Here is a 13,132-nt window from a genome sequence, read left to right on the forward strand (position 1 = left end):
ATGACCTGTCGACTACACCTTAGCCCTCCGGATCCTTGGCATCACACTGGCTCTTCAGGTTTCCGTCTCCTCCTCAGTTCAAACCAATTGATTTTAGTGTTTAATGATATAATTTTAGTAAGACAAAATAATGTAAATTGGTATTTTATAACTAATCAGTAATAACAAGATGAAAAATTACCAGACCATTTATTTTTTTATAGATTTTAGTAACATTTCAAAATTTTCTTTAGTTTTTTTTCTTTTAACTTTAAAAATTTTAATAATTTTGTTGTTTTATTATTATTATTCCTATTATTATTATTATTATTATTATTATTATTATTAAAATATTTATATAATTATATATAATTTTAAGTAATTCTTATTTTAATTTTAGCTAAATATCGTACATTTTAAGTGAGGTTTATTCATGAACTAATTACGAGAGGATCACGTGCTTATGATTTATCACAGCCGGTCTCATATTAAGCTAATCAGTATCATCCAATCATACGAGCCATAAGCTACTATAAAAAACCACAGTTTTCAGTCCACTTTATCTTCGTTTGGAAGAAACCCCCCTTCCTCCCCGTTCTCCTTCTTCACTATAGATTGGGTGGCACGGAGGCCCAGTGGTTAGCACTGTTAGCCCCACAGCAAGAACACTGCCAACCCTGGTCCTGCCAGGTCGGTAGGTGTTTCTGTGAGGAGTTTGTATATTCTCCCCGTGTCCGCGTGGGTTTTCCCCGGGTTCTCCGGTTTCCTCCCACCATTCAAATATATACATCATGCATAACAATCAAGCATTTGTCTAGCCCCCTTTTTTCCTCACATGTTCCCTTAGCTACTGCAGACGGGGAGTTCTGAGATCCACGGAGCTCAGGCTCCCCTCTCGCTCTGCAAACGGGAGGAAGCCCCGGGCTCGAGGATCCCTTGAGCTTGGGGCTCTCTCCCGGGACAGCAAGCAAAACAAGCTTTTGATGAATCATCGGCTAAGTGTGAACTCTTGAAATGGGCTATTATTGACTTACCAGTAGTGTTTAGAAAATGAATGAAATGTCAATGAGATGAAGTAAAATTTTAATAAATCTATAACTGAACATTGTTTAAATTTAAGTGCTACTCTCCCTTTCATCATCACATTTATTTATATTACACCGATGGGATTTTTGTCATTCATGATCTGATTCAGAACCAGAAATTATAACCAAATCACAAGAGTCATACAGATTTGTTTATATTTTTCCTCAATTCTGGCCTGTAAAACAGACTGTGGAGTAAATGACATTGCAGCAATTTGCGTCATTCTTCATCATAAATATAAAAAAAACAGTCCTTTAGGGTTTGCTAATTCAGATGAATCATATTGATGGACATTAAAGGACCCCAGCTTTCACCTTGCCAGTGGGATTTCTAAAAATAGACACGTGGTCTACTCTACACAATCCTTCAAACACAATAGAAACATTAATGACCCACGCCTTTCATCAATTCACCTCAAAGCAAAGCATGAATTGGCCCTGTGAAGGCCAATATCAGGCAGACCCGGATCATTTCCATGTGTCTGATCTGCAGTCACGACCCTATTCAGGGTTATGCAGTGATACACGCAAACAAACCAATGCTTCATTCCACTCTGATGCTTTTTACCAAACCACTTCACCCACAGCCTTTCACCATCTTAAACAAGCCATATGAGTGTGTGTCTGTTTGATGAGGATCATCTTGCTGGAATTGCATGTCCCATTCATTAAAAAACCCTATATATGCTTTCTCCCTGGCTAAAATCTATTTTTAAAATATGCTAAGTGTATTGTGCCACTGTAAGTGTCAATAAAATATATTATTGACAAAATAAACATAGATTTAATCATATACCAAAATATACTTCTAAATGTATTTCAGGGTCAAGAAAATACATAACTAGCTATTAAACATGGTTATAACACATATTACATGTATTCAATAATACAATATTTTACATACTATATATTTTTGTTATTTGATAAAAAAATCTATTTTAATAATGAGGCAACGAAAATATCCTTTCAGTTTACATTTCGATTGTTTATCATCCATATTTGACTATTTAAATACATTAATAATATTATGAATATTTCTTAAGTATACAGTAATAATGTCACGGTCACCAGCGATCCAACTTTTGCAGATCGCTGAAGAACTACAAATGCCATCATGCACTTCACTCACACACCTGATCCAGATCCACCATGATTGCAAACACACACAGCTGAAGCTGTTTAGGACTAATTACACAGACTATTTATACACCTCTCAAACACACACACACATTGCTGAGTCTTGTTTGGTTAACACTCTGTAACATTTCGAAGCATTCCATTGTCTTGCCTAGCCCTGTTTTCTGACCCTTTGCCTTGTTAATTGTTTTATGATGTTTGCCGCCTGAACTGATCTCTTTGCCTGTGACCCTGACTACTCCTTTGGATAACCTGCATGCTCCTACTTTGCTCCTGTGTTGACCATTGCCTGCCTGACTATTCTCTTTTTAATAAAGTACTGCACATGTATTCTCTACTCCATTGTCAGCATCCAAATTGTTACAAATAACAGCAATTATTTAAAGAGTTAAATTTAACCAGCTTGATTCGTTTTGCCATAATCACATGATCAGTGACGTCCAAAATTAAATTTTCACCTATACCCATTTGACTGCTTCGAATTTTGATTCAAAGGTTTAAACACCCTTGTAGGTTAGTAAAGTGTACAAAAAGAAATTAGGCGTCGATTACATACATTTCTACTGTTTCAAAGCACTGCCCCAGTCCCACGCACCAGTAATTCACAAGTAAAAGCTTTTGGACCATACTAAAGTGTATTATTTCCAACATTTTTTTTAAAGAAGACCACTACATATTAGAGTTGTGTGTAACTGAGGCTAGCTGGCGAGAGCAGTTCAAAATCCCCACTCCCATAGCCTCCTCCTTAGAGCATCCACCTCCCATGCAGGAATTGCTGGTGAAATCCCTTCTTGGAGCGGGTTGGTGGTTAAAGGACCAGTTGAATATGATAAATGTAAATACTTTAGAATACCTGGGACTTTATTACAGTCATCGATGGTGTAATATAACATACCTTATGTGTAAAAAACTACAGTTATTGAGTAATTTGTTTATATTACTATTGTTGTATTACTACATGAATGAGTTGGTCAGTTGTGAACTATTGTCTATTTTGCAGCACAGTGCTTTCCCACGCGTCAACCAGCAGAGGTCCTCATCGAGCTCTGATTTAGACAGCTTCGAATATCAAACTTTTTTCTGATACAATTGAGTCGAGCGGTTCACTGGTTCAGAAAGCTTCATTTCACCATCACTACTTAACCATGGAATCTTGACTGAAAACCAATGGGTAACATTATTGTTGTTTATTAATTCATTAAGCTACATATACTCCTATATATATATATTTATACAATTAGCTTCCTTGAATAATGACATAATGGATAAAAACAAATCAGGTTTTACATTAAAAGGCTCAAATATATATTTTGTTTTCTGAAAAAAATTTCAAGGTACATTCATTATTCATCCACTAATATAATTATTTCAGCTACAAAGAACTTTTTATGAAGAACATGAATAATAGATTCGCATAATTTGAGACTGATGAGCTAAACCCAAAAGAATAAAAAATAAAACACTGTGAGGTAGAAGAACTATTGCCTTTAAAACAAAAAGCATCACATTCCAATTCAAAACACTCTTCTGAAACTGATCTTTTATTAATGAATGAGCCAAAAAAGACTCATTAATCAGTCTAATGAGTTTGAGTTAATAATTAACATCCAAATTAACATAATTCGCTCACTGAACATGCACAAGACATTACTTTTGGTCACATTTGACTTTTTGTTTTGAATCCTTCAAAATGACATAAATAACTTAATTTAAGTTTATTTCATTGGTTTCATTTCAGTTCTTTGCCTTTTCAAAACTTGAAAATTATGTGTATTTGTGTGTGGGTGGTCCTGGTATTCATCACATCGTGGGGACCTAAAATGTCCCCACAAGTAAAGCAATATCATTTTTGACCTTGTAGGGACTATTTCAGGTAATAGTCCTTACAAGGAGAATGGTATTTAAAAATGTAAATGAAATGTTTTCTCTGAGGGTTTGGTTTAGGGGTAGGGTTGAGATTTAGAGGATAGAATATACAATCTGTACAAAACAAAACTCATTTTGTCAATGAGAAGGAATCATAAGACATGAAAATCCGATATCTGTTTATACGTGTGTTCTTATGTGTGTGTGTTACATTGTTATACAGATGCACAAAAATATGCGGCCCGAAAGATTTGAAAACATAGGAAAAATATAGTCACATGTTCAAACAACCAGCAACACAACGCACTTGAACTAAAGTTCATTCATTCATTTTCTTTTCAGCTTAGTTCCTTTATTAAAATGAGTCACCACAGCGGAATGAACCGCCAACTTATCCATATGTTTTACTCAGCGGATGCCCTTCCAGCCGCAACCCATCACTGGGAAACATCCATACACACTCATAAACACACATTCACTACAGCCTACCGAATTCACCTATACCACATGTCTTTGAACTTGTGGGGAAAACCAGAGCACCTGGAGGAAACCCACATAAACACGGGGGGAAGATGCAAACATAAATGCCAACTGACCCAGCCGAGGTTCAAACCAATGACCTTCTTGCGGTGAGGCGATCATGCTACCCACTGCGCTACCATGACACCCTTGAACTGAAGTAATTTGGATTATTTTGATTTAAAACAATGTGATATGTTGCTCACTCACTACAAAGGGCAAAATAGAATTTAATATTTAAATTAAAATAATAGAATCTGTCTTCACGGGCAGCTCATTATGACTGTGAAAATTAGTCACATAGGCTTGTGTGAATGACATCAGAGCGATGCAGGCCATGAAGAGCACGCGGACGCTGTTCATCCTCAAAGACAGTCAGAGAAGGTTGGTGAAACACTGATTGTGGAATTAAATTCTAAAATAAAGACAAACTCTTTGAACCAGTGATTTCCTTTTCATGTCTTGGGGGAATGATTTAAGGTATGCGCAAACCCAAGCCCCAATCTCAGAATAAAAGGTATACGTATACTTTTAGAAGTGAGATACTTTTAAATAGCATGTTCTTTAAAGCACCCTTCAGGGGTAAACAAAGTAGAAAGCTATATCATTTTAAAATGATTGCCCCCCAAGTGACAGTTTGTATATTTTGCGTGTGTGTGTGTGCATGTATTCGTGTAAAACAGTCGAAGTGTACCCCTAGTTAAAAACCAAATGTTAAAAAGCCACATAAAGATACAGCATTTCGCACAGGAACTATCATTTTACTCATGTCACGCAAAGCCATATGTATAACACTGCAGTTTTCTTGCATGCAACAGGCCTCTTGTTTACCGCTTCTCATGTAACACAGATAAGAGGACGCAGCGACTGGTGGGTTTGTGGGAGATGGAAAGGAAAAGAGCAGACAGTACTCACCGAGCACGAAGGGCGCTAATGGTAGACTTGTCAACCCTGCATTTGAAGAGAAAAGACAAGAAAGCATTCAGGATCAAGGAACAAACTTGGATGGCTGTAATTTGCTTGGCTCGACTTGTCAGCTGACCTGGCAGGATGAAAGGAGCAAATGGGGTTAAAAATAAGGATATTTCTGTAATGCAATCTTCCCCCGTATGAGAGCGTAATGCTCAATTAATGTTGACATGCAGGAAAGGTCAGTCACCAGCATTGACTAGCCACAGTATCACATCAGAACAGAAGAGGGTTGAGTGAGGGGAAGGGAGTGGCTGGTTATTTTTATCCTTTTTAGCTTGTTTTTAATATTTCACACTTTTCTGTGTCACACATGCACACACACATAGAGAAAGAGAGAGAGAGAGAGAGAGAGAGAGAGAGAGAGAGAGAGAGAGAGAGAGAGAGAGAGAGAGAGAGTTTCCTTTTATCATTAGGTTGTAGTTATGGTATTATTTTTGGACTTGTCAGCTTTAAAGCATTTTCAGATTCATAGACATCCTTTATTCCTTTTTTTCTTGTTATATATTTATATGATTTTTATTATTTAATCAGGATAATCAGTTTGTTGTTGATCATTTAAAAGTGAGTATGTTTAAAGAAAAGAAACAGGAATAACTCATAAAATCAATGGAAATAAACCAGAATTTTAATATTTCATATTAAATGGACCCAAAGCATACAAAAATTAAAATTCTGTCATTATCTCATGCTCTACGTTTCTTTCAATAACCCTTTAACTGTTCTATGAAGAAAAAAAAATATTTGGATAGCATTTCTTAACCCCTAATGTCGCTAGTGAACCCACTCAATGCATTTTTTTCAACACATCCCATAATTGTTTGAATATAAACCTCTAACAAATGGTTGATATGTCGGTTTTTGGTAAAAGTACCAGAATTAATACATATACTATGAAACATCTGAAAATATGAAGTGTAAGACCGATTTATTTAAAAACATAATTAAAATGAAACATTTTTAATACACTGTAAAACCCGAAAAGTTAAGACAACTCAACCTGTTTGAGGAAACCGATTGCAACAAACCATTTGAGTTAGAAAATTATCTATATGAGTACTGTGAACTTACTCCACTTAAGTTTAAGTTGAAGTAATGAGGTATTTAATTAACTCACTGCCTTCAACACTGAGTTCAAAACTGTTTTTAAATGAATAGAATTAACTTTCAGTAAATTTTGAGTTAACTACACTCATGTCATTTGATAAAGATGATTGTTGGCTTTTACAGTCTACTAAATGGTCTTTATTTCTTGGAGTATGCCATGAAATATTTCAGATTCTCATTGAACATGTTTTCTTCTTTTATTTTACAATAAAACCAAAATCAAGTGTAGTAGTTCAACAGGATTATGTTTTTTTGTTTTTTGTAAACCAACAATGCTCTGTGTAAACCATTATTTAAAACAGTCATTCTTTAAATGACTTTAACAGACATTTAAAACAGTCAAATTATGGTCAACCATTTTGTAGAGCAGGCTGTTAAAGGGTTGAAGCACGGGTGTCAAATCCAGTTCCTGGAGGGCCGCAGATCTGCACAGTTTAGTTCCAACCCTAATCAAACACACCTGATCAACTAATTGAGTCCATCAGTTTTTTTGAAAAAACTACAGGTAAGTGTGTTAAAGCAAAATTGGCACTAAACTGTGCAGAGCTGCGGCCCTCCAGGAACTGGATTTGACAACTGTGCTTTAAAGGAAAATACACTGAAGAACTGAATTTGACTTTCATAGTATTTTTTTGTTCCAACTATGGATTTCAATAGCTCCCGTTTTCCCTAAATGTCTTCAGATATCTTGTTTAGTGTTCAATAGAAAAAAGAAATTCAGTTTGTAAAATTTTCTTTTTTTTTCAGTTTCATTTTTTTGGTGAACTATTCCTTTAAGAAGATATTTCAGATTTAATGAAAAATAACAGTGGTAAGAAATTCACTGGTTCGAGTCCGGGCTGGGTCAATTGGCATTTCTGTTTAGAGTTTGCATGTTCTCCCCGTGTTGGTGTGGGTTTCCTGTGGGTGCTCCAGTTTCCCCCGCAGTCCAAAGACATGCGTTATAGGTGAATTGTTTAAACTAAATTGGCCGTAGTGTATGTGTGTGCATTTGAGAGTGTATGGGTGTTTCCCAGTACTGGGTATCTCAGGGTGCAGCTGGAAGGGCATCCGCTGTGTAAAAACATATGCTTGATAATTTGGCGGTTCGTTCTGGCGACTCCTGATGAATAAAGAGACAAGGCCAAATGAAAATGAATAAATGAATATGTGTAAAAAGCAGATTTTCTTTTAAATCATACTCACGTTTTCTAGAATAACAACATGCATGACAACTTGATTTTACCATGAGAAATCATTTATTGCACTGTAAAAAAATGACAAAAAATTATTACAACATGTTTTTATGTTACTTTAACTTATTTTAAAAAGTTCATCAGATTTCAAATAAATTTTTAATCATTCATTCATTTTCATTTCAATCTAGTCTGAATGACTTAAGCTGAAATGACTAGAAATGTTTATTTGATTCAACAAGAACATTTAAGGCAGCAAGATTTGGTTTTACACTGTGAAGGGCCCAATACACTTCAAGCATAATCAAAAACCAAACCATTACATTTTAATCCAAATGGAGGTAATATTATTTTTGTTCAAGAGTTTGTAACAGCTTGCTTGGGATAAATTTCCAGAATCATAAAAACGTAAATAATGAACAGCTGCTTTACAACAGAAATTGAAGTGAAATTTGAACTGTCTTTCATGTTTAACGCTTTAAAGGGCACCTATGATGAAAATCAACTTTTGGAAGCTGCTTGGACAGAACTGTGTCTAGGTATAGTGTGTCAACTGTATATTGGGGTGATAGAAACACAATAAGTATCTTTTTTAAATTTACTGACGTTAAAATAGGATCCAAATCCCAGTGATTTTGAGGCCCGAGACCCATCGACTCAGAAAGGCTTGAATAGACTCCACTACAAATACATAAAATAAACTTACTTGGTATTTTTGACTAATGAGCTGTATTTCAGCTTCATTCGAGTCTGTCTCTATCACTGACTGCTGTTTATTTGACGTAACACAGGAAAAGCGAACACGCATTTCGGAGTGGTGGGCGGGGACAAGCAGCTTGTTTGCATTTAAAGCCACAGGCTACAAAAACAGCTACAATGTAGTCAGACACCAAAATGGGCAGATTGTACATTATACAATAAATGATCTGATGGGTATTTTGAGGTCAAATTTTGACTCATTCTGGAGTCACCAAAGTCTTATCTTTCATCTTTTAAAAGGGGCTAAATAGGTGTCCTTTAAAGATAGATTATGTTTGGCAATAACAATACTGTAAGCCCTAAAATCCTTGAATCGAATTCATGCAAGTAATTTATTTATATTTACAATAAAACGTGCCTCATTTACTTAAATTTTAGAGTCTTTTGATGTGTTAAGTAGCAAGGGTTCCTTTAAAGTTATCTTTGACATTTCTAACCATGGGAGCAGTTGTGTGCACCCCTGCATGAGGGCACTGCTGTCAGCTCCTGTTACTGTAAGTAAGTGCAGTTATAGTGTCTCATTTTCTTTATTACACCAGACCAGTTTCCTTAAACTCGCAGTGACAGGGAAAGGAACATCCCATTTAGTGAGATGATTTTGTGAGATATTTTGTACATTTCATACATTTTAAGTGAGAACTTAAAGTGTCCATATTATGTTTTTTTGGTTAATTCTTTAGAGTGTGACGTAGCTGATTGTCAAAGGTCTACAAAGGTCAAAGCGCTTGATTAGTGAAGTTCCTGTCTCCCAAAACAAAGAACAGATTCTTAAATATAACAACTCAGTCCTCAGTAATTCCAGTTGTACTTCCTGCGGTACGTTTGTAATATATATGCATATTACCTGTCTATATAGTGTTCACTGGATGCTTTGACCCTACTTCACATTCATTGGCCCTATGACATTTTTTTTGGGTGTCGAGGATGGAAATGAAGAGCATGGGGGAGGATATCATGGACGAAATTGAAGAGAAGAAGGGGGAGATGAGGGGGTTTGGATGAAACTGAAGAGTGGGAGGAGTCGGACGAAAGTGAAGAATGGGGAGGGGTGGTTGGTGGTTATAGGTTTTGGTGTGAGTCAGTTGGCCCATAATAGTATCTCTCAGGGACTCAAAGTGGCGTGGGCCCTTAAAATCACTCCCCCCCCTTCTCTTTTGAGGAGCCCCTACTGAGGCCTTGTATAGTTTGTTTTGTGGTATCGAAAGCAAAACCTAATAGTCACAATACCAAGGATGATGCCTTTGTAACTGTTTGTATCACTGAGTATACAAGTGCTGAGGAATCCTGCAAAGCGGAAATTTAAATATGGAAATGGTGGTTTTGTTTCCAGTATGCACTGTAAGCAGTATTAATCCAATTAGGCTAACTGACCAGAGTAGACTAGGCTCTCAGTTATGAGTGGTTTAGAGAGAATGAATCTTCGAATGAACCACTTTAGACACTGAGAGCAAAGAGTACATGTTCTAGTACATTAAAATGAAAGTTTTCAAAAAATTGAATTTACTTTCAATTTACTCCTAATAGCTTCCAAACTTTTATGTGTTCATTTCATCTGCTGAAAACTAATAAAGAATGTAGTCGTTATATTAAAAAACTAGTAGTCATTTACATAAAAGTACTTATTTACATAAAAAAAATTTAAAGCCTTTGTGAACAAGAAATTGCTGCAGATTTTCAAAATAATGGTGCGTTTCCAACTGAAATGGAATGTTGAGTATGGGGCAGAGTTTCACTTGTGTGCTCCTCCTCTCATCTTTCACTTGCAGCAAATTAAGAGTTGGAGGGGTGTGGCTAAGCTAATTTCATCTGTCAAGCTGACATCATCAAAAAAGGATAGTCATAAGAGGGGCATTTGAGTGTCTAAAATGTCTAAATATACACATATTGGCCACTTTATTAGGTACATTTGTCCAACTGCTCGTAAACGCAAATTTCTAATCAGCCAATCACAACTCAGTGCATTTAGACATGGTCAAGATGATCTGCTGCAGTTCAAACTGAGCATCAGAATAGGGAAGAAAGGTAATTTAAGGGACTTTGAATGTGGCATGGTTGTTGGTGCCAGATGGGCTGGTCTGAGTATTTCAGAAACTGCTGATCTACTGGGATATTCACGCACAACCATCTCTAGGTTTACAGAGAATGGTTTGAAAAAGAGAAAACATCCAGTGAGCGACAGTTCTGTGATAGCAAATGCCATGTTGATGCAAGAGGTCAGAGCAAAATGGACAGACTGGTTCGAGCAGACAACAGTCACTCAAATAACCACTTGTTACAACCGGTTATGCAGAAGAGCAACTCTGAATGCACAACATGTCCGACCTTGAGGTGGATGGGCTACATCAGCAGAAAACCACAGCAGGTGCCACTCCTGTCAGATAAAAACAGGAAACTGATGCTACAATTCACACAGGCTCATCAAAATTGGACAATAGAAGATTGGAAAAATATTGCCTGGTCTGATGAGTCTCAATTTTTGCTGCCACATTAGGACGTTAGGGTCAGAATTTGGCGTCAACAATATGAAAGCACAGATCCATCCTGCCTTATATCAACGGTTAAGGCTGGTCATGTTGGTGTAATGGTGTCGGCAGGGCCGAAGCAAGCTGGGGGCCGCGTTTTCCGCCCTCACTATTATGCCGCCCTAGGCGGCCGGCTAGGTCGCCTCTATGGACGCGCCGGCCCTGGGTGTTGGGATATGTTCTTGGCACACATTGGGCCCATTAGTACCAATTGAGCATCGTGTCAACGCCACAGCCTACCTGAGTATTGTTGCTGACCATGTCTATCCCTTTATGACCACTGTGTACCCATCTTCTGATGGCTACTTCCAGCAGGATAACATACCATTTCATAAAGCGCGAATCATCTCAGACTGGTTTCTTGAACATGACAATGAGTTCACTGTACTCAAATGGCCTCCACAGTCACCAGATCTCCACCAGATGTGGTGTAATGGGAGATTCGCATCAAGGATGTGTAGGCGACAAATCTGCGGCAACTATGTGATGATATCATTTTAATAAATCATGTCAATATGGACCAAAATCTCTGAGGAATATTTCCAGTACCTTGTTGAATCTTTGCCACAAAGGATTAAGGCAGATCTGAAGGCAAAATGGGGTCCAACCCGGTACTAGTAAGGTGTACCTAATAAAGGGGCCAGTGAGTGTAGACTTGTACACTCAAAAAATTATTTTTGCTGTTTGTTCAATCCTCTTAACTTTGAAAAAACAATTAAGTTACCTTAATCGGTTTGTGTTGAGACAACATGAAAGAATTGTGTGGAACCCAGATTTTTTTTACAGTGTAGTAGCCAACAACATAGTTTGGATAATGCCTCAAGAGCAGCACCTATTGGGTTCAAATATACATGGAATATGAAAAGAGATATTTTAGTGCATCAGTCTCAGATATAAATGAATACCAAGAACTGAGAGGATTACAGATGGAAAACACAGCTGCATGAGCATGGTATCTTTCTGGTGCTGTGAAGCAGAGCAGACAATTCATCCTCTCACAGTTCACAACTGTGAGAGAGCTTTCAGAACTTAAAGGTGTAAAAATCTGATTAAATATATCAGTTGTCAGTGTGTGTGAGTGCATGTGAGACCATTTGTTTGTGTGAGGTAGCTGTTGAGGTGTCACTATTAAGCGTGTGGTGTGATGGTGATTGGGTGTGGTGGGGATGTGGGTGATTCTGAGAGAGGAAGGGTGTGGACATGTGTGTGTGTGTGCGTGTGTGATTGTGTGCACATGCAACTGAATTTCCCACAGTAAAAAGCAGACATGAGCCACTGCATGAAATTCTCATTTGTTTACAGAACTAGCAAATTTGCACAGCATATGAAATGACTTGATATCAAATTGATTTTCACAAGGTTTGGAGTGAAATGGTTACTTTTGTAGTCAACATATTCAGATGGGCAGTGATGTAAAGGGACAAATTACAAATACTCCACTTACTGTAATTGAGTAGTTTTTCTCAGGAATTGTAATTTACTAGGTAGTTTTAAAAATGTGCACTTTTACTTTCCCTTGAGTACATTTTTAGTGCTGTATCAGTACTTTTACTCCACTATTTTCCTTCACTACTTTATTTCTTTCTTGTCTATGGTGATTGGGTAAAGTAGAAAAATCAGTCATGTGATTCCTGTCCAATCAAATCACACATAGGAAGTAAATCGCATCGTACTGAACTACCTTAAGACATGGGCGCTTAATAAATGCAGCAAATCATTTGTAAGCATTAAAAATGTAATAGAAGGTGTCCAAAATCTTTACACGCAATGACCCAGAGACTGTTTATAGACTGCATGTCACTGATGAGAAGATAAAGGATGTCAACTGTATGATGACTGAAATCCCTAAACAGCCTTAAACAGTCATTAAATGGAACAAATTAAGAATGGAAGGAAGGGCTGAGTGAAGGAAGGACCGAATGAAGGAACTAAGGAAAGGAAGGAATAAACGAATGAACAAATAAATTAATGAACAAAGGACCAAATGAAGGAATGAACAAAATATGAAAATATG

General features: G+C 36.9%; 1 protein-coding gene across 1 annotated transcript in view; it reads right to left on the reverse strand.

Moving 5' to 3' along the window:
• Positions 1 to 13,132, reverse strand: part of rap1gap2b (RAP1 GTPase activating protein 2b) — a 119,975-nt gene that overhangs the window by 103,085 nt on the left and 3,758 nt on the right. Inside the window, exon 2 of the mRNA XM_056446264.1 lies at positions 5,502 to 5,537. Coding sequence (XP_056302239.1) covers positions 5,502 to 5,537 — 36 coding nt within the window. The remainder of the gene's footprint in view (positions 1 to 5,501; positions 5,538 to 13,132) is intronic.

The sequence above is a fragment of the Danio aesculapii genome, chromosome 21 (genome assembly GCF_903798145.1).
Source record: "Danio aesculapii chromosome 21, fDanAes4.1, whole genome shotgun sequence".
Classification (NCBI taxonomy): domain Eukaryota; kingdom Metazoa; phylum Chordata; class Actinopteri; order Cypriniformes; family Danionidae; genus Danio; species Danio aesculapii.